Source organism: Zeus faber, assembly GCF_960531495.2.
Source record: "Zeus faber genome assembly, chromosome: 12".
Classification (NCBI taxonomy): Eukaryota; Metazoa; Chordata; class Actinopteri; order Zeiformes; family Zeidae; genus Zeus; species Zeus faber.
In genome coordinates this window covers 19,404,668-19,423,580 of record NC_137196.1, presented here as the reverse complement: position 1 = coordinate 19,423,580, position 18,913 = coordinate 19,404,668, and the positions used below count along the sequence as shown (strand labels likewise).

General features: G+C 48.8%; 1 protein-coding gene across 3 annotated transcripts in view; it reads left to right on the top strand.

Annotated features, from left to right (window-relative positions):
- LOC307238227 (receptor-type tyrosine-protein phosphatase F) overlaps positions 1 to 18,913 on the top strand; it is a 199,450-nt gene that overhangs the window by 177,366 nt on the left and 3,171 nt on the right. For all 3 annotated transcript variants that reach the window (XM_080011136.1, XM_080011134.1, XM_080011135.1), the window contains 10 exons: positions 1,639 to 1,762; positions 2,045 to 2,220; positions 7,304 to 7,423; positions 7,793 to 7,947; positions 8,457 to 8,742; positions 9,526 to 9,704; positions 15,072 to 15,198; positions 16,483 to 16,608; positions 17,840 to 17,994; positions 18,702 to 18,837. In XM_080011136.1, coding sequence (XP_079867262.1) covers positions 1,639 to 1,762; positions 2,045 to 2,220; positions 7,304 to 7,423; positions 7,793 to 7,947; positions 8,457 to 8,742; positions 9,526 to 9,704; positions 15,072 to 15,198; positions 16,483 to 16,608; positions 17,840 to 17,994; positions 18,702 to 18,837 — 1,584 coding nt within the window. The remainder of the gene's footprint in view (positions 1 to 1,638; positions 1,763 to 2,044; positions 2,221 to 7,303; positions 7,424 to 7,792; positions 7,948 to 8,456; positions 8,743 to 9,525; positions 9,705 to 15,071; positions 15,199 to 16,482; positions 16,609 to 17,839; positions 17,995 to 18,701; positions 18,838 to 18,913) is intronic.

The following is an 18,913-nucleotide window of genomic DNA, read 5'->3' as shown; positions in this document are numbered from 1 at the left end:
TGTGGATTATTGTTATGTTGCCAATTATTATTCAACTATTTGTCATTGACGTGCAGCAGATATACCCAATGAGACCAAATGATGAGAAAATGTTATTTCTCCGATCACAGATATAAACTCACAATGATGGGACGACAGCGTGGAAGTTATTTTATAGTCAATGTTTTATTATGAACATACAATTGAATTTTCCATGAAAGAAAAGTTCCAAAAATGTTTGTGCGTGCCGTCAGTTCTAGTTCTTAGAAAGAAAGAAAATCTGGATCGGCTGAAATTTGTAGGACTAGTTTTGTTGTTGACGTTTGCTTGGATAAGAACTTGCGTTCGTTATGCATTTTATTATGGAATGCAACTTAAAAATCCAAAATCCACTTTTGTGCAACTTACAACTTGTTTGCCGACATGTGACCAACTATATCCACACGACAATCCAACAATGTATATGGCTGGAGAAAGCAAGTCACTACCCACATCCATCAGGGCTTTTGTTTTGGTCAATTGAACCATTAAACCATTAATAAGACCGATATCGATAGGCTATACCTTTTTGCACATTAGGGTTGTGTCTCTGGATCTAGTTTTAGTCAAAGCGCCGGCATCCTGGCATGCAGATGACATCACATTCGGCACCTGCCCACGGGGAAGTATGAACCAGGCTTATACCCATACTTTCTAACAATTACCTTCAAAGTGTCAAATAGTTGATTTGATTTAATAAACCCTGTAGTTATTTAATTAGCTCGGCGCTTAAGGAAGTACACGTCCCTGCCGGCTGGCTTTGCGAGGTGAAGGGTGCAGGGAGTTGATGGACATACAGTAGTCCCGGCATGAAGCGATGCGGTCATTGGGGCTCGGGAGGGTCGTTGGGGGCAATCGATGCCGGATAACAAGCGCCTCTGTGACATTATCGAGCCGAGGGACGGGAGGTCGTCGCATATCTCGCCTGGATCAATATGGATCCCAGCCCACTGTCACCATCCCCGCCTGGCAGATAAGCAAAGCAGGGCTCGGCTAAACGGCGACGGTGTTGGAAGTAAGGGTGCGACCGATCACAAAACTCGCGGTTTCGGATCGTATCGCGGTTTTGAGTCACGGATCGGACCATTTTTCGGATGAGCAAAAAAAGGATGGGTGGGGGGGGGGATATAACTTTGCTTTCGAGTTATTTAACACTTAAAGTGAGGAACTTTTGAGGCTCTCCGAGCCGGAGTGGGAGATAAAAAATTGGGGAAGGGAGACAGAAATGGAAGATTGCAAAATGTGAGACGGAGAAGGAGTCCAATAATGGCGAAAGTAACGAGTCATTTGTGTGACCGCACAGAGCAAGGTAATTCAATATGGCCGCCCGTGAGGGAAGAGTTGAGTATTTCTGATCGCTTCGGGGCTCCGAAGAAGCCTTTATCTGGCCGGCCGTTAAAACGGAACGCTCTCATCAATGTGACTCTATTCCCCCCTTGTGACGCATGGAGACATGTTAGTGCTTCCCCCGCTCTTATTGGTCCCCTATTTTACTTTATTATCTGTTCCTCCCTGCTGTGTCTCACTAAAAGTTCCTTTATTGCTCTTGCCTTTTTCCTCCTTTCTCTTTTCTCTGTGTTGCACTCTCGCCCTTTCTGTCTGCTGCCCTTTCTCTCACAGTCCATTGATCCAGGCCAGCAGTTCACCTGGGAGAATTCAAACATGGAAGTCAACAAGCCAAAGAATCGCTACGCGAACGTCATTGCCTACGACCACTCCAGAGTGGTGCTTACATCTGTGGATGGTAAGAGCATTTGTGAACCTCTTGTCCCCCCCATTTATCGACTGTTCACCATCGTCTGAGACAGCCGCATGCGGACTGTAAACCAATCTATGGCTGCCCTTCATAGATTTCACACATTGCCTTCATACTCTTATTTGGATATATAAGGGATACCATATTATAGAGTTATGTCCACAGTTAAGTGTTGACCATTTCAAGGCCCAGTTGTTTGACACACAGTCAAATAATTTACCAATCAAACTGATTCTGACCATGATCTCCGACATTCCCTCTGCGTTCCAGCTGTTCCCGGCAGCGACTACATCAACGCCAATTACATTGACGGCTACAGGAAGCAGAACGCCTACATCGCCACACAGGGCCCGCTGCCTGAGACGCTGAGCGACTTCTGGAGGATGGTGTGGGAGCAGAGGTCCAGCACCATCATCATGATGACCAGACTGGAGGAGAAGTCTCGGGTAAGGACACTTTCAAAACTTTTAAGGGAAACATTTCACCATTTGGTTTGATAGTTATAACGCTTGGTTGTGTCAATAGGTTATTGTTTTTGCAAGATTGAAGATTCGAGAGGTTTATTCGTCACATACATAGACATACTTTCATACATATATGCAGTGAAATGCCTTTGCATTTGACAGCCAGTCTGGTGGGGACTATGGTATTGAAAGCGGAACGGTAGTCAATAAACAGCAATCTCACATAGGCCCCCTTCCGGCCATCCAGGTGCCTGAGCGTGGTGTGCAGTACCTGGGAGACTGCATTCTCCGTGGATCTGTTCTGCCGGTACTGCAGCGGGTCCAGTGTGTGGGGGGGGGGGCAGATATAATCCTTAATCAGCCTCTCGAAGCACTCAATGACCACCGAGGTGAGGGCCACCGGACGGTAGTCAGCCAGGCAGGCTGGAGAGGCGATCTTCGGAACAGGGATGACGGTGGATCTCTTGAAGCAGGACGGGACCACCGACTCGGCCAGGGAGGCATAATTAAATAATATAATAATTGAATATCCTAGGAGACACCGGGGCTAGCTGGTTAGCACAGGACTTCAGTACTCGCCCAGATATGACATCTGGGCCCGCAGCTTTCCGGGTGTTCACCCGCATCGGAGCCCAGTGCCCAGCGTCCCAAAGTTCTATCCCCCCCGGTGGCACACGTGATGTGTTGATGGAAATTAGGCAGAACTTTTTTTAAGGTTCGCCCTGTTAAAGTCCCCAGTCGCCACCACAGCCGCGTCAGGATGTTTGCTCTGAAGTCCGCACAACACATCATACAGGTCCGATAGTGCTGCGCCGATGTCCGCTTGCGGTGGAATCTAAACGGCTGTAATGATGACCGCGCCGAATCCCCGGAGGAGGTAGAATGGACGGCATGAGATGGTCGGCTGTTCCAGGTTCGGCGAACAGGAGCGGGAGAGAGTCTTGGTGTTGTTGGAGTTACACCAGCGGCTGTTTATCATGAGGCAGACGCCTCCACCCTTGGATTTCGCAGACTCTTCCGACCTGTCTCCGCGGAACACGGAGGACTCGGCTGGACGAATGACTTCATCCGGCACCGGCGGGTTCAGCCGTGTCGCCGTCGGGCAGAGGACGCAACAGTTTCTCGTATCCCGTTGGAATGTAATGCTCGCTGGAAGGTCATCCGTCTTGTTCTCCAGCGACTGGACATGATGCTTGGCAGAGGTGGACGGTTAAGGTTGCGTCCTCATTCTAATGGCAGTAATCGATTAAATCATCAGTAGCCAACATTTTTGTTTGGTGCTATTTGTTTGTCATTAAACTGACGTAGGTCGATGATGATGGCGTGAGTAACTAGGTATAAATAACCCTATAAGTCTATTTACTCTTACTCTTACTGTTTGCTTCCCAACAGTACATATCATTTTTAATTATTTTTTACTGATACAACCTTGACCTACTTGAAATAAATGCCCGAAAATATTTCCGAAAAATTATTCCCGAAAAATAATTGACAAATAAATGCCAAATATGAAAAGTGTGATTAATAGCAGGTGTGCCCACATCCAATTTCCTTACAAATGGGATGCTAATGAATTCCTTGGGAAGAATATGTAGCGGTGAAGCGGTTGCCAATATATGGTTGTTGGTTAGTGTGTGCATGTGTAGCATAAATGAAGGCGGTTCCCCAGATCCAGGAATGGAAATACCAGAGGTTAAGGAATTAATTGAACATATGCTAGAAATTAACAGTTTGAACACAGGAGATCAATTTTTGGAGTCCAAAATTATCATTAGCTCAAGTTCAGTTCAGTTTGATATATTTAAATTACAGTCTCCGGAATATGCAGTCGTTTATTTGGCCAAGCATTCGGCAGCGCTATTAGCAGCCGTTCCTTATAGAATTTGTTGATTTATGGCATTGCTGTAGTTGCTCCTCTCTCTCTCTCTCTCTCTCTCTCTCTCTCTCTCTCTCTCTCACACACACTTAATTAAAAAAATGAAACTTAAAAACATCTAATTTAAAAAATGGAGGTATTTTGCTTGTTTGGTGGGGAAAAACACTCATGGCTGTAAGAACATGTTGGATAAGTTCTTTTTTCTTTTTTGCTTAGGAGTTGAAGTCAGTTCGGCTAAATTTGGATTCCTTTCAAATGCTTCTCCGGGTTTTTCTGCGGTTTGGAGGCAATTCCGGAGCTCTGTCACTTTCCTCCATGCCCTCCTGCTTTGATCACATGCCACTGAGTCATACCCACACGCGCGCACACACACGCGCACATACAAAACACACACACACACACACACACACACACACACACACACACACACACACACACACACACACACACACACACACACACACACACACACACACACACACACACACACACACACTGCTGGCATAGGTCAGACAAAGCAATGATGGGGCGAATACCACAAAACACCAGCACCTGCTGTCTTTCCACTTCCGCCACCACCATCCGTGTCATGCAAACCCCTTGAAGGTCAGATACGGGGACTTGTAAATGAGGCTTAGAAGATGACTCAGCCATCTGTGTGGGGGTAAAGGTGTTAGACCAGACCAGGGTTTTTTATTTTTTGTGTGTGTGTGTGAGAAAGATAGACGGATGAGATTGTGTGTTATGCCTGTATGTATCTGTGTGTGTGTGTGTGTGTGTGTGTGTGTGTGTGTGTGTGTGTGTGTGTGTGTGTGTGTGTGTGTGTGTGTGTGTGTGTGTGTGTGTGTGTGTGTGTGTGTGTGTGTGTGTGTGTGTGTCCAGATGAGTCACATGTAAAGGTCCAGGTGGCAGCGTGTAATGGATGAGCTTCAAAGCATCAGCAGACACTAGCGATACCTAGTGTGTGTGTGTGCGTATGTGTGTGTGTGTGTGTGTGTGTGCGTGTGCGTGTGTGTGTGTGGGAAATAAAGATTGACTCCGCCACCCTACTTCAAACAGCGGTGAGAAATTCATTACACCGCTGACTCCTAATCCAGCCGTTTGAACTGTGAATGGCACCCCATCACTCAATTGACTTTCTTCCGCCGGTTTTGCCCTCTGAATAGCAGCTGTCATCCCGGCGAGGAGAACAGTCGTTGCACGTGTGGGTGTGAGTGAATATATAGTGGTTTTGTTTTGTTTTGTTAAGTTTGTTTCCCGTCGATTGTTGCCGGCCCCGGTGAGACGGCCGAGGTGCTTCCAAATGTCAGTGCGGTTCGGCAGTATCCGTATGATGAGCTTACTTCCCCCTCCGCCTCTCATGAATGCCAAATCAATAGGAGCAGGTCTCCAGTCCAAACCGCTCCGGCATTTAGCGAACGTCTCCGCATGCTCGCGCGACAACGCAGGCAAGATGCAAGACAACGTTCTACGCTCCCGGCGTTTAGCGACGCCGCGCGCTCAGAACGAGGTCAACTGCAGGTGAGACGCCGGGGCGTGGTCTGGCCCCCGAGACCGATTATTATGTAATAGCCTGATCCCAATCATCTGAGCGGATCGCGATCATTTGAAAGATTCGTCAGATTCCAAAATCATGGCTTCAACCAAATGTGGAGGGATTTAAACCAATGTTGTACATTTAGGTATCAATAAATAGAATGTGCGGTTTGGTGGAGGTAAAATGAGCTGTCTAACTCAATATATACTGTATGTTCCAATGTTAAATGTCGATCGATGGCTCTTCTGCAGTAGGTAGACATGTATTATTACACTGTTATAAGCTCTATGATAGTGCCATGGAGTGGAAAAAAGACTATTAATTAAGACTATTCATTTTAATAAAAATAATTGCGATTAAATTCTTAATCGTAATTATTTGTATGACGATAAGTCGTGAACCGAAGTTTCATGATCATGACTGGTCTAGTTGTACGTGTACGTGTGCGTGCGTGCGGGCGTGCGTGTGCGTGCCACAATGAGTTCACTCAGACAGGTGCAACCAAATTTGACCAAATAGGTGCTTAGTACTTAAAATTAAAAACTTTTAACGCTACTAAGGGAAAGGTGGCTGCTCAGTCTGCTTGTAACTGGAGGAGAGACTGGGAGGACAGGCTGCAGGACACCTTAGATCAGGTAACACCGGCGTTGTCATGAGTTTATTAAGCAGCGGGAAAAATTCCTCACCGTGGCAACCCTAGAGTGACGTGAAAAGTGAAGTGATGTTCTAGGTTGCGAGGGGAAGAAGGAGCCAATCAGGGAATCTTTGATACCGTCTGGTTTTATCACTGTGGTTTCTCAATGAGTGAATACAAACAAACCACCGGACTGTAAAGGGCGTTCTGTGTTCTGATGGAGGCGGTCGCCACCGCTTCTTTGCATATCTTGTGTGTGTGGCATATTCTCATTCACTTTTTACATCAAAACCCTTTGTTGACTCAGCCTTATGCCGCTGCGATTTCTTGGCCGAGGCTGTTGAGTTGTCCTCCCAAAAGTCAATGTACCGTTAAAAAAGAAGGTCTGAAGGTCCTGGTTGAGGCGCTCGCCTGGTCCCACTGGACATTCGCAGCCAGGTGGCAGGCCCTGCTGTCGCAGCCCAACGGGCCATGGGCCTTCAGACACGTCTCCCTCCCGCGCCATGCTGCCCCATGATCACAAACTCCATTAAATGAGGACGTAACAAAGGCTTTCGATGCACCCAACAATTAGCTGATTGAAAGTAATCAGAGGCTGGTGAGGCAAAGTGGGCTTTTAAAGCCTCACAGACACAAACGCACACAAGGCTGCACTTCTGTCTGGGCTGTGGAGAAAATACTGGAGTGGATGTGACGCACTCGTCTGGCTCCAGTTCATTCTGATGGGACCACGGACGTGCAGCTAGTGCTGCGTACTTCTAATGCCCAAACACAAGACATCGACAGTGTCTATTTTTGTGCACTTGCCAATTGAAAGTTTTCTAGACTTTGCATTCCAGAAGGGAGGGCGGAGGCCCGTGATGATACGAAACGACAGCGATGATATGATGGTTTGATGAACGACTGGGATGAGTGGGCCAAACAAAATGGTTGCACGCAATATACGAATGTTCTGTTTTCAGGTTGAGCTTGTGCTCAGAGCTTCATTCGAGCCCTTGTTCTGTGTGTCCTGCTGCAGGTGAAGTGCGACCAGTACTGGCCAGCGCGAGGAACGGAGACGTACGGGATGATCCAGGTCACCATGCTGGACACCGTGGAGCTGGCCACATACAGCGTCCGCACCTTCGCCCTCTACAAGGTACATGACAGCCATGTTTATACTATTACTTTAGCACTTATATTATCACACTGTGGCGGAAGAAGTATCCCCACCTTTTGCTGAAGTAGTACAGATACCCTGACCCATACGCAACATTGCCCTAGTAAAAGTGGAGGTACCACATTGACATTAGTGACCTGATGTAACAGAACTTATAATACAGCATAAAGAACCTACTGCACCTTTTTTCTGCAGATCAGTGCTCATGCACATCCTGATATCCTATCATTTTGATATCCAGTATATATAAATATAAATCCTTATTTATAGATTGAAAAAAATAACTAGACGGAGAATTCCACATTGCAAAATTAAATATTGATTATTTCTCCCCCCTCCCTCCATCAGAACGGCTCCAGTGAGAAGAGGGAGGTGCGGCAGTTCCAGTTCATGGCCTGGCCGGATCACGGGGTCCCCGAGTATCCTACCCCCATCCTGGCCTTCCTCCGGAGGGTCAAGGCCTGCAACCCCTCAGATGCAGGGCCCATGGTGGTCCACTGCAGGTGGGCGCACGTACACACACACACACACACACACACACACACACATACACACACACACGGGATCAGTTCAGCAGATTAGAGGTGAGAAACGAACACCTGGGATAATGTTTGAGCATAGAATGCATATTTTGGGTAAAAAAATGACCCGGATGATCGTTTTCTTGCTTTATTTTTCAAACAGAAATATCTCAATTAAATCATGTAATATGGAAAAAAAAAAATAATAATAATAATGAACACATTTATTATTTATTATTTTATTAAAAAAAAAAAAAAGAAGAAGAAAAAAAAACATATTTTTTATTATTATTTCTCTTTTTCTTTTTTTTTTTTTTTGATCTTGCACTGTTTTATTCAAGCTGCTGATTCTGTTTTAAAAAGCCTCCTGTAAAAACAACAAAAAAACATATCTTTAGTTGTTTGATATTTTGATGGCTGATGCATTAATAGAGCAGTTGGATTGCAGCTGTGAATGTCTTTATGTAAACCATCAACCCCCCCCCCTGCAGTGCGGGCGTGGGCCGGACCGGCTGCCTGATCGTGATCGAGGCCATGCTGGAGCGCATGAAGCACGAGAAGTCTGTGGACATCTACGGCCACGTCACGTGCATGCGCGCCCAGCGCAACTACATGGTGCAGACGGAGGACCAGTACATCTTCATCCACGAGGCGCTGCTGGAGGCCGCCACCTGCGGAAACACCGAGGTCCCCGCCCGGAACCTCTACGCCCACATCCAGAAGCTCACCCAGCCGCCGCCCGGCGAGACGGTCACCGCCATGGAGCTGGAGTTCAAGGTGAGGGAACGGGGGGAAAAAATACAAAAACAAAAGCGAGTACCCGGCGTCACAGGGTGACCCGGGCCCACGCACACACCCACACCCACACCCACACACCCAGGTGGTGTTCAAGGTGATTTGCAAATCAGCGACGCATAGACACTCTCACGCACACACACACACACACACACACACACACACACACACCCACACCTTCTGTCAATAGCTATCGACTGCAACGTTATTCCATTCTCCTCCCGGCGCAGCGTCGCCATTAGTGCTCTGACGACCGTGATTCATTCTGTTTGAAGTGATAATGGCATCCACGCTCCGGCCAACCATACAGAGCAGGCGAGCGAGGGGAGAGAGACGGACAAAGTGAGCGACCGAATGTTTGTAGGGGCCGAAAGCCACCGTCCGGCGTGGCCTCGCAGTCTGGCCAACACACACACACACACACACAACACACACTCCCATCTGTGCGTGGTCCACTGCCAACGCAGGGCAGCGTGGGTGGTGGTGGGTTTTGAAGCCTAGGTTCCACCTGCCAGGAGGTATCCCATCAAGAAGTGACACCCGGCCTCCCCGCTCTCGCTCCCCGGTCACATTTGATGTCGTCTTGGGGCGAAACTTCCAGCGTCCGTTGACAAGAAAAGACAAGCGAGTGGATGGACGAGTGTTCCGGTCTTGTTTGTTTAGTCCGGGTCACAGGTCACTAATGCACACGCTCGCTCTTCCTTTCTTTCCGCTCGCCTGCCCCCTCCGCCCGCCGCCGCCGCCGCCGCCTCTCCATCATCACAGCGGCTCGCCAACTCCAAGGCGCACACGTCACGCTTCATCAGCGCCAACCTGCCCTGCAACAAGTTCAAGAACCGCCTGGTGAACATCATGCCCTTCGAGTCGACGCGCGTCTGCCTGCAGCCGATCCGCGGCGTCGAGGGATCCGACTACATCAACGCCAGCTGCATCGACGGCTACAGGTGTGTGTGTGTGTGTGTGTGTGTGTGTGTGTGTGTGTGTGTGTGTGCGTGCGTGCGCGTGCCACAATGAGTTCACTCAGACAGGTGCAACCAAATTTGACCAAATAGGTATTTGATGATGTTTGTGTATTCTGGTTTAATACATGCATTAGGATGCACGGCGGAGGACTGCTTCAGATGAAACGTCAGATTGAACACCTAACAGGGCTGTCAAACTCCTTTATATTTTTGTTTGTTTCTTTTAGGGCTGTCATCGTTAACGCGGTAATAATGCGTTAACACGTTTCTTTTGACGCCGCCACATTCTTTGACGCGTTAACGCAAGTTCTGCTGCGATGAGGGTTTGCCCTTGGTAAAGATGGTGCCGACGGGTGTTGTGTTGGTAGCCTCGTGGTAGTGGAGTGGATGACGTCACACACCGTCCCTGCGTGCGCCCCGCGGAGGGGTGTGACACACAAACGGCGGTGGGCCTGCGACAACTCCCTGGGCGCGCGATGCGGTCGGAGGCTCAGGGTCGCACCACCTTGATGTTAACGAAGGCTGAGAGCCCCCCTCCTTCGCGCCTGCCGCTTAACCTGGGCGTGGTTGCCGGGGCTGCAGAGCTGGCGCGAAGCCAATGGCAGAGCGGTGGAGGTACAAGCCCTCTATTCCGTCGGCAGTGACGGGGGACGCGAACCCGCTGGCCGACAAGGGCGACGAGCCGGCTGCTCTGGTTAGGAACCAGAAGATCCGCACGGGGAGCGTTTCGCGGAGACGTGGCTAAGGCGGCAACGCTCCAGACGCTAATGTGGATTCACCGGGATTCGCCGCCGTGAGAGTGGACTGGGACAGTGTTTACGGGGTAAACAACGCCGGCGTGCCCATTGTGCGGAGAGTGAGAGCAGCTGTTCCCTTGAATAAACAAGCTTTCCGCCACCGTCGCGCGGATAAGAAAAAAGCCGCATCCATAGGACACAAAGAGATGTACACAATGCGCGCAGTCAGCAAAGTTCAACTGAAAACAAAGTTGGGGGGTAAAACAACAAAAAAAGAGTAAGAGAACGCGGCACACAGAGCTGCTGGAGAGGCTGCCGCTCGCGTGGCCGCGGGTCAACATGCCCATCTGCTCTGCTGCCGCCTGTTGGGCTCGAGTTTGCCACGTGATGATTTGAAAATTTCTGTTTGCGCTAAATGGCCTTTGAGATCATCTGGATAATATTTGTCATTGTTTTGCGTTGTTAATCCATGTGCGGTAAACATACATTTGCATAAAGCAAGAAAATTTTTACATTCCCATGGTTAAAGTATCCCTTTAAGGTACATTTTGAACGGATAAAAATGTGTGATTATGTTGCGATTAACGGTGGATAATCATGCGATAAATCGCGATTAAATGTTTTAATGTTTTGACAGCCCTCGTTTTTATTAATCAAGATTCATAACAAACTTTCTGGGATTAATTGTGATTAAGTTCATATGATATGATATGGAAAAATGATGATATGGAAAACTCACGTTGTTACCGTGTTAAATTCCTTCTAAATCGATGAGAAAGACTCAATCGGTGAATTCAATTCTATTTTTAAATTTCTGTACAATTTCAATATTACATCAAAAAAGATGTCATATTGATACTTTTTTGGAAGTTATGCAACCATTATTCGGTTAAATCAAATACCGCCAGAGTCACAAATGAATTGAAATATTTGGATCTCTCACATTTCATTTGTAATATAGTGAGTAAGAAATGTTTGTCATTTTAATTTAACAAAACCAAAAGAATCCCTTGCACACTAAGGATGGAACCTTAAGCTGCGGGACAACGCTCGATGCACCGTTGCAATCATTTCCATGTTGAGAGTTGAGCGCTGAATGTTTAAATTAAAATCATTACAATTTGATGGACGGTTCCTTCGGCGGTTGCGTCGTTGCTTGGCGAGGTCACCACGAATAATGTGGGTTAAGAAATGAGTGTTATCCTCATTTCAAATGAGGTGCATTATGGCGTTTGACAGCCCTATAACTACAGTACACACAGATGTAGCCTGATGTGTTTGATCGGACGGCGTTACGGTGGAGGACTTTAAGTGTGGCGTCTCATGGCGTCCTCTGGGGGTTTCTTCGTCGTCTTCTTCTTGGTGCTAATGAAAGGTGCTCTGCGGCGAACGCTCCTCCGGCGTCGGCCGTGTAAACAGCGTAATTGCGGGAAGAGAGCGTCGTAATGAAGTGTGTTTTTCCAAACCCCCTCCCTCTCTCCCTCTCTCCCTCCCTCCCTCCCTCTCTCTCCATGTTCCCCATTATACCGTCGTTCTCCCTCTCCACCCCAGTGGTGGCCGACCGGGTTGTACGCAAAGTTCCCCGAAATGGTGCAAAATCTCAAATAAATCATAAAATAAAATCATAAATAAAGGCTCAATTTAAGAAAATATATGTTATTGTAATAATAATAATAAATATGATATAATAAATAATGAAAATTTAATAATAATCCTCATCGTCCATTGGCGGGGCGGGCCGCACGACGGGGGGTCTACCGGCCTCACATGGCCCTCGGGCCACAGGTTGGCCACCACCGCTCTGCTCTCTTCCTTCTTTGGTGCCTTACATCTCTCCCTCTCTCTCTCGCTAATTCTTCCCTCTCGAAATGGGGTCGTTTTCGGGCGGCGGTGTGTAATTAAGCGTGGGCCCCAGTGTAAATAAAGAATGAAAGGGGGGGGGGGGGGGGGGGTGGGGACATACAGGGGCCTCCAGTGCCGTTCACCCCGACGCCTCCAAGAAAAGCCAATAATAAGCTGAGCTAATGAGAGGCGCGGCCATCGATTCCAGCCAATGCTTTCGGGGGCTGGGGGGGGCTATTTAATGAGGCTGAGATGAAGCGCGGCGTCCTGGAGACACACGGCGCTCGTGTTGTTTTGTGACTGGCGGCGCTTTTCCACCAAAAAAAACAACACAACAAAAAACGGACAAAAAACAAAACAGACCAAAAAACAAACAAGAGGGCGTGGCCCCGGCTCGTCCACATGAAGCCCGGCTCTGCTGCCCCCGGAGCCAACTGTGATGTGATGTACGCAGCTTTTCATGCAGCGCCTGCTCCCACTCCTCACAGCAGACAGGTGCTGCTGTTGCCGTGTTGGCGACGCGTCTCCTTTCCCTCCCTCCCCTCATCCCTCCCTCCCCTCATCCCTTCCTCCCCTCATCCTTTCTTCCTTTTATCCTTCCTCCCCTCATCCTTCCTCCTCTCATCCCTTCTTCCCCTCATACCTTCCTCCCCTTATCCTCCCTCCCCTCATCCCTTCCTCCTCTCATCCTTTACTCCCCTCATCCTTTCCTCTAATTCTTTCTTCCCATCATCCCTCCCTCCTCTCATCCCTTCCCCCTCTCATCTCTTCCTCCTCTCATCTCTTCCTCCTCTCCCCCTTTCCTCTAATTCTTTCTTCCCCTCATTCTTTCCTCCCCTCATCCCTTCCTCCTCTCATCACTTCCTCCTCTCATCCTTTCTTCCTCTCATCCTTTCCTCCTCTCATCCTTCCTCCCCTCATCACTTCCTCCTCTCATCTCTTCCTCCCCTCATCCTTTCTTCCTTTTATCCTTCCTCCCCTCATCCTTCCTCCCCTCATCCCTTCTTCCCCTCATACCTTCCTCCCCTTATCCTTCCTCCCCTCATCCCTTCCCCCTCTCATCTCTTCCTCCCCTCATCCTTTCCTCTAATTCTTTCTTCCCCTCGTCCTTTCTTCCCCTCATCCCTTCCTCCTCTCATCACTTCCTCCCCTCATCCTTTCTTCCTCTCATCCTTTCCTCCTCTCATCTCTTCCTCCTCTCATCCTTTCTTCCTCTCATCCTTTCTTCCTCTCATCCTTTCCCCCTCTCATCTCTTCCTCCCCTCATCCTTTCTTCCTTTTATCCTTCCTCCCCTCATCCTTCCTCCCCTCATCCCTTCCCCCCCTCACCCCCGACGCTCGCTTCCTCCAGTTTCCCGTCTTCCCAGTTTTCTGTTTTTATTACTCTACTCTCTATTTCGCTCCACTCCTTGTTGCTCCTCCTTTTCTACCCATCGCCACTTTCTCTCTCTCTCTCTCTCTCTCTCTCTCTCTCTCTCTCTCTCTCTCTCTCTCTCCTTTATACTCCTGTCTTCTATTCTGTGCTCCTGACGACCAGTGTGGAGAACGAAGGCTTCCTCTCTACTATTTGATCTCTCCACACTCTCTCTCTCTCTCTCTCTCTCTCTCTCTCCATCTGCTTTCCCTCCCCCCCCCACCGCTCCCCGTTTGCTCCTTCACTCCAATCTGCAGCATTCCTCCTCCTCCTCTTTCTTCCGTATTTTACTCCTTTTTGCTGGGTTTTCCTGCCCCCACTTGTTACTCTCGCCCCCTCTTTCCGCCGCTCTCTCTCCACTGCTCTGTCGCTTCTTTATTTGTGCGAGCGAGGCCCAGAGCACACTCTAATCTCCCAGTTCCACATTAGTGCCCCGCCTGCAGCTCCTTCATTAGTTGTTCACCCGTGGCTGTGTGTGTGTGTGTGTGTGTGTGTGTGTGTGTGTGTGTGCGTGCGTGCGTGCGTGCGTGTGTGTGTGCATGTGTGCGTGCATGCGTGTGTGTGTGCGTGCGTGTATGGTTTTGTCTGTGCATCCATGTGCCTGCACCACCGCCCGCTGCTGTTCATGTGACGACGTAACCCCCACGCACTCGTCTCACGCTGTCGATGCCCGCCTCGCTCGGTGCACCGCTGCCCCCTGGTGGCGGCTGCAGGCGCCGCGTCCTCTAATCGTCTGAGCCAAAGTCACGTAGGACACCAGCACAGAATTTGCACCGCGGCTTATGAGATTATCTTTAATTCTGCGCCCATATCGGCTGCTCTCACCGGGCACTTTTAATGGTGGAATGGAGGATATGTTCTGGAAATATATACAGGTATGGATGGTTCCATTCATTTTCCCAGTGTTGGTCGTTATATACTGCGCGCTTTCAAATCAAAACCCGTACATTTCATTGTCAATTGAATTCATGTGAATTCACGCCGCTCTCGTCGACTCCAAAAGGTGATTCCGTTCTATACGGTAAACTCAGAAGTAGGACAGCGGGGACGTCATACGGCGCCACCGACTAGTGCCAGACGTGCTCGGCGGCGTCGGCGGTGCTCGTCTCCCCCTTGGTATCCCCTCGAGTGCATGGATGCGTTTGACATGCGTTTGAACACCGTGGGGTGTAACTCCTCCACCCACATTAAGACCGTGTGCACTTTGGCTCTGCGCCCGCACGGCGTTTCCCGTTGATTCACCTCTCGGGGGGGGGATTCACCGACGCCAGGTGCTCGGTGGCGCCGCCACGTGCGAGGATCAGGGGGTTTCTAATCAACGCCGCTCGCTCTCTCCGTGCTCGTGCTTGTGTGCAGGCAGCAGAAGGCCTACCTGGCCACCCAGGGACCCCTGGCCGAGACCACCGAGGACTTCTGGAGGATGCTGTGGGAGCACAACTCCACCATCGTGGTGATGCTCACCAAGCTGCGGGAGATGGGACGGGTAAGACGGAACCGCCGCCAACCGAGCGGGAAATGACTGGCGCTATTTGGTATTTGGTGGGGATGAGCGGGCCCACCGTCATCTGGGTCCGCACTCTGAACGGGCGGGGCTCAAAACCAGCAGTGGGTGGGGCCTAACCAGAATGCCTGAAATGCATGTGGGTTGCATATATAGTCGCTAGATTTATTGTTTATTAGAAAACTATTCACAGAACAGCCTGAGAATTGAGCTTCAGGTCGATGTTTTTGATCACAAGAGTAAAGAGAACTATTAACGGAACGATGTTTTTTTGTTTTTGTTTTTTTGGTATCAACTTGAATGAGGGAACTTTAGCGAATCAAGGAACACGACACATGCAGTTTTGAGAAGTATGAAGTGAAGTGCATGAGCGAGAGCTTTTCATTTTTACTTTTTCACAGTTAAATGTAAACAGGGTGATGTTTGCGTGTGTGGTCGCAGACACAAAGTAGAGCACAATGTTAATTTGAGAGAGAGAGGGAGGGAGAGGGAGGGAGACAGAGAGAGAGGGAGGGAGAGGGAGAGAGAGGGAGGGAGAGGGAGGGAGACAGAGAGAGAGGGAGGGAGAGGGAGAGAGAGGGAGGGAGAGGGAGAGAGAGGGAGAGAGGTGCCACACACCACTTAGGGCCCTGGTCGATCACGTAACGATGTGGACACAGCTCCCCAATGAGAGTTTCGGTACGGATAGCAACACATTTTACTCGGATGATACTCGCGCTCGTAAATATTCCATTAGCCGTACCAGATACTTGTTTCATCCGAGTATTTCGGCTCAACCATTTGATCTGTAAGTCAGCAAAATGATCACTGAATCCTCACTATAACACAAAATAAGGCAAATAAATGTAAAAAAAAAAAAAGTATCTAGTTGGGCATCTTTCAGCTGACTGATGGAGGTGAGTCACTGTGACACAGTGCCCCGTGTTCAGTGTGATTAGTTCTCCCTATCAGCACCAGCCACCACCCACAGAATACAGAGATTTCCATCATTAATATATGGCTGAAAATTCAAAATGTCACCTTCCAATAACTACAAAGTGAACCCTTTAAACTCTCATGATCTCATATATTGTCTTTGGTCAGCGACAGTCTACAAGAGGTTTCTACACAGCAGCAGTCAATCACAATATTTTCCATTTTAATGACAACAAACTTTTGGAACGCCAAGTCATTTTTCGGGGGGGTAAAGTAATTCATTGATTGACGTCTCACGTCTTTCTGAACCTTTCTGCTTCTCTCTCTCTCTCTCTCTCCCTCTCTGTGCAGGAAAAGTGCCACCAGTACTGGCCGGCCGAGCGCTCGGCCCGATACCAGTACTTTGTGGTGGATCCCATGGCCGAGTACAACATGCCCCAGTACATCCTGCGAGAGTTCAAAGTCACAGACGCCCGGGTACGCTGCTGTGTGTGTGTGTGTGTGTGTGTGTGTGTGTGTGTGTGTGTGTGTGTGTGTGTGTGTGTGTGTGTGTGTGTGTGTGTGTGTGTGTGTGTGTGTGTGTGTGTGTGTGTGTGTGTGTGTGTGTGTGTGTGTAAACGGAGCCGTCCAGCCCCGTCCTCATTTCAGGTGGCTCCACCGGTGGTAGATTTAGGGGTATTAAGTCGGCGGCGGTGTGTCGTGTCAAGGTGAAGACGATCAGAACGCGTCCGATGTGATCCCTCTTGGCGGCTCGGCGGTCAGCGAACGCGCTGTCAGAAATAGTTTCGCTCCCGCGTGTCTGTGCGCGTGCGCGGTTGGTTGGTGTGTTTGTTGCGGATGGATGTGTATTATGGGATACATGAAAAGCGCAGCCTCTGGTCCCCGAGGTGCTGGAACTCCCTGTGATGCAGTGGTTTCAATGGGCTATAAATACGCCTCGCTGTCATGAGGCACACACACACACACACACATGCACACACACACGAAACTGGGTCAGAAAGAGGCGCTACGCCTGCTAATGCCAACATTTGGCACGGTGTCATTTTAAGAGAAGTCAGCCCGAATCCCCGGTATCTTAAGTGGTTCCCAAACTCCATCGTGCCGAGGAACCCCCAAAAACGACTGGTAGGTCGGGGCCCTACCAAATTCACTGTAAGCTCTCCTCACACACCTAAGTTCTCAAAAATAACAGATTTGACGGCGATGGATAAATGACATTTAAGTGCGCACAGTCGGGCCGAACCCGTTCTCGTCGCGTGCAGTGACGTTCGAGCCAGCGTTTCATGTTTTCATCCTGAATGTTTTCACACTATTAAAATCATTTAATATACATTTGGCCAAAAATTGCCGCGACCAAGTCCACGGCTCCTTATATCTGCGGAAATGACAACAAAGTGTCACGTACGCACAACGTAGACGCACGCCGTCGCTGACGCGTCACGTCATTGGTTGTCATCGCTGTAGGACTTCCTGCTGCTGATTCCGGCTCCGTCGCTATGAAACACACAAAGCCGGCGGCGCTCACGGTTCGTGACGGGATTTTCGCGGCCGTGGATTCAGTCAGGCCTTACTCACAGGCTATCAGCACTTTTTGGAGTTCATAATTAGCACCTTGGACCTAAATGAGATGCATCGTGTGTGTGTGTGTGTGTGTGTGTTTGTGTTTTTAACAATGCAACAACAAACAACTCTGTCTGTCTCCTCGCAGGACGGTCAGTCTCGAACAATCCGCCAATTCCAGTTCACCGACTGGCCCGAGCAGGGAGTGCCAAAAACCGGCGAGGGCTTCATTGACTTCATCGGCCAAGTGCACAAAACGAAGGAGCAGTTCGGGCAGGACGGACCAATCACTGTACACTGCAGGTAAGCAGAGAGAAATACAGGGTTCTATATTTATTGGGAATCAATGAAATTGAGATCTGAACAAGTGCTCCACTGAGAAGCTTTCTAGGTTAGATAGAGCATGCGCCGTAACAAAAAGTCTTTTTTGTTATTTATTTACTTATTATTTATTGACTTCTTTTCTTTGGGCAAATCACAACAGTCGTGATATCACTTGAGTTCTCTGCGGGGAAAATGTGTCAATGCCACAGGGTCAATATTTTGGCTCATGTGTAGTATTTGTTTTATCAATGTTGAATAATGTATGGGGCTGAGTCCAACAGCACCATGACTCTCTCGCATAGAAAGAGTTTTATGTTTGCCTGTGAGGTTCTTAGCATTATGGGGTTGGTTTTAGAGGTAGAATCCCACCCGGACTTTAACAAAAATAACGTGGGAGGATGGTTTTATTGTTTTTTTATAATTGAATGTGTTAACATGATGTCTGGACGTTGCTGGATGTGGATTCGCATTTAAACCGAACCTTAATTTCAAATTTTTTTTTTTTAAAAAGAATCATCAAATATTTTTTATTCTTAAAGCTTGGGTGAGGATCGTGTGGATCAAACGTTGTGATTTAAAAAATGATATCTGATTAAAAGTAATATATTCCAAACAACGTGGTTCAGAAACATCCACGTCTCGCCAGTCGCTACGGCGTGTAACTCCCGTTGCTCTGTGTCGCCCAGCGCCGGCGTGGGCCGGACGGGCGTCTTCATCACGCTGAGCATCGTGCTGGAGAGGATGAGATACGAGGGCGTGGTCGACCTGTTCCAGACGGTGAAGACGCTGCGCACCCAGCGGCCCGCCATGGTGCAGACAGAGGTAAAGAAAATGAGATGGATGGCCATTCCCTTCCTTACGTGCGCAAGCATCTGTTTCCATGGTTACGGACCCCCCG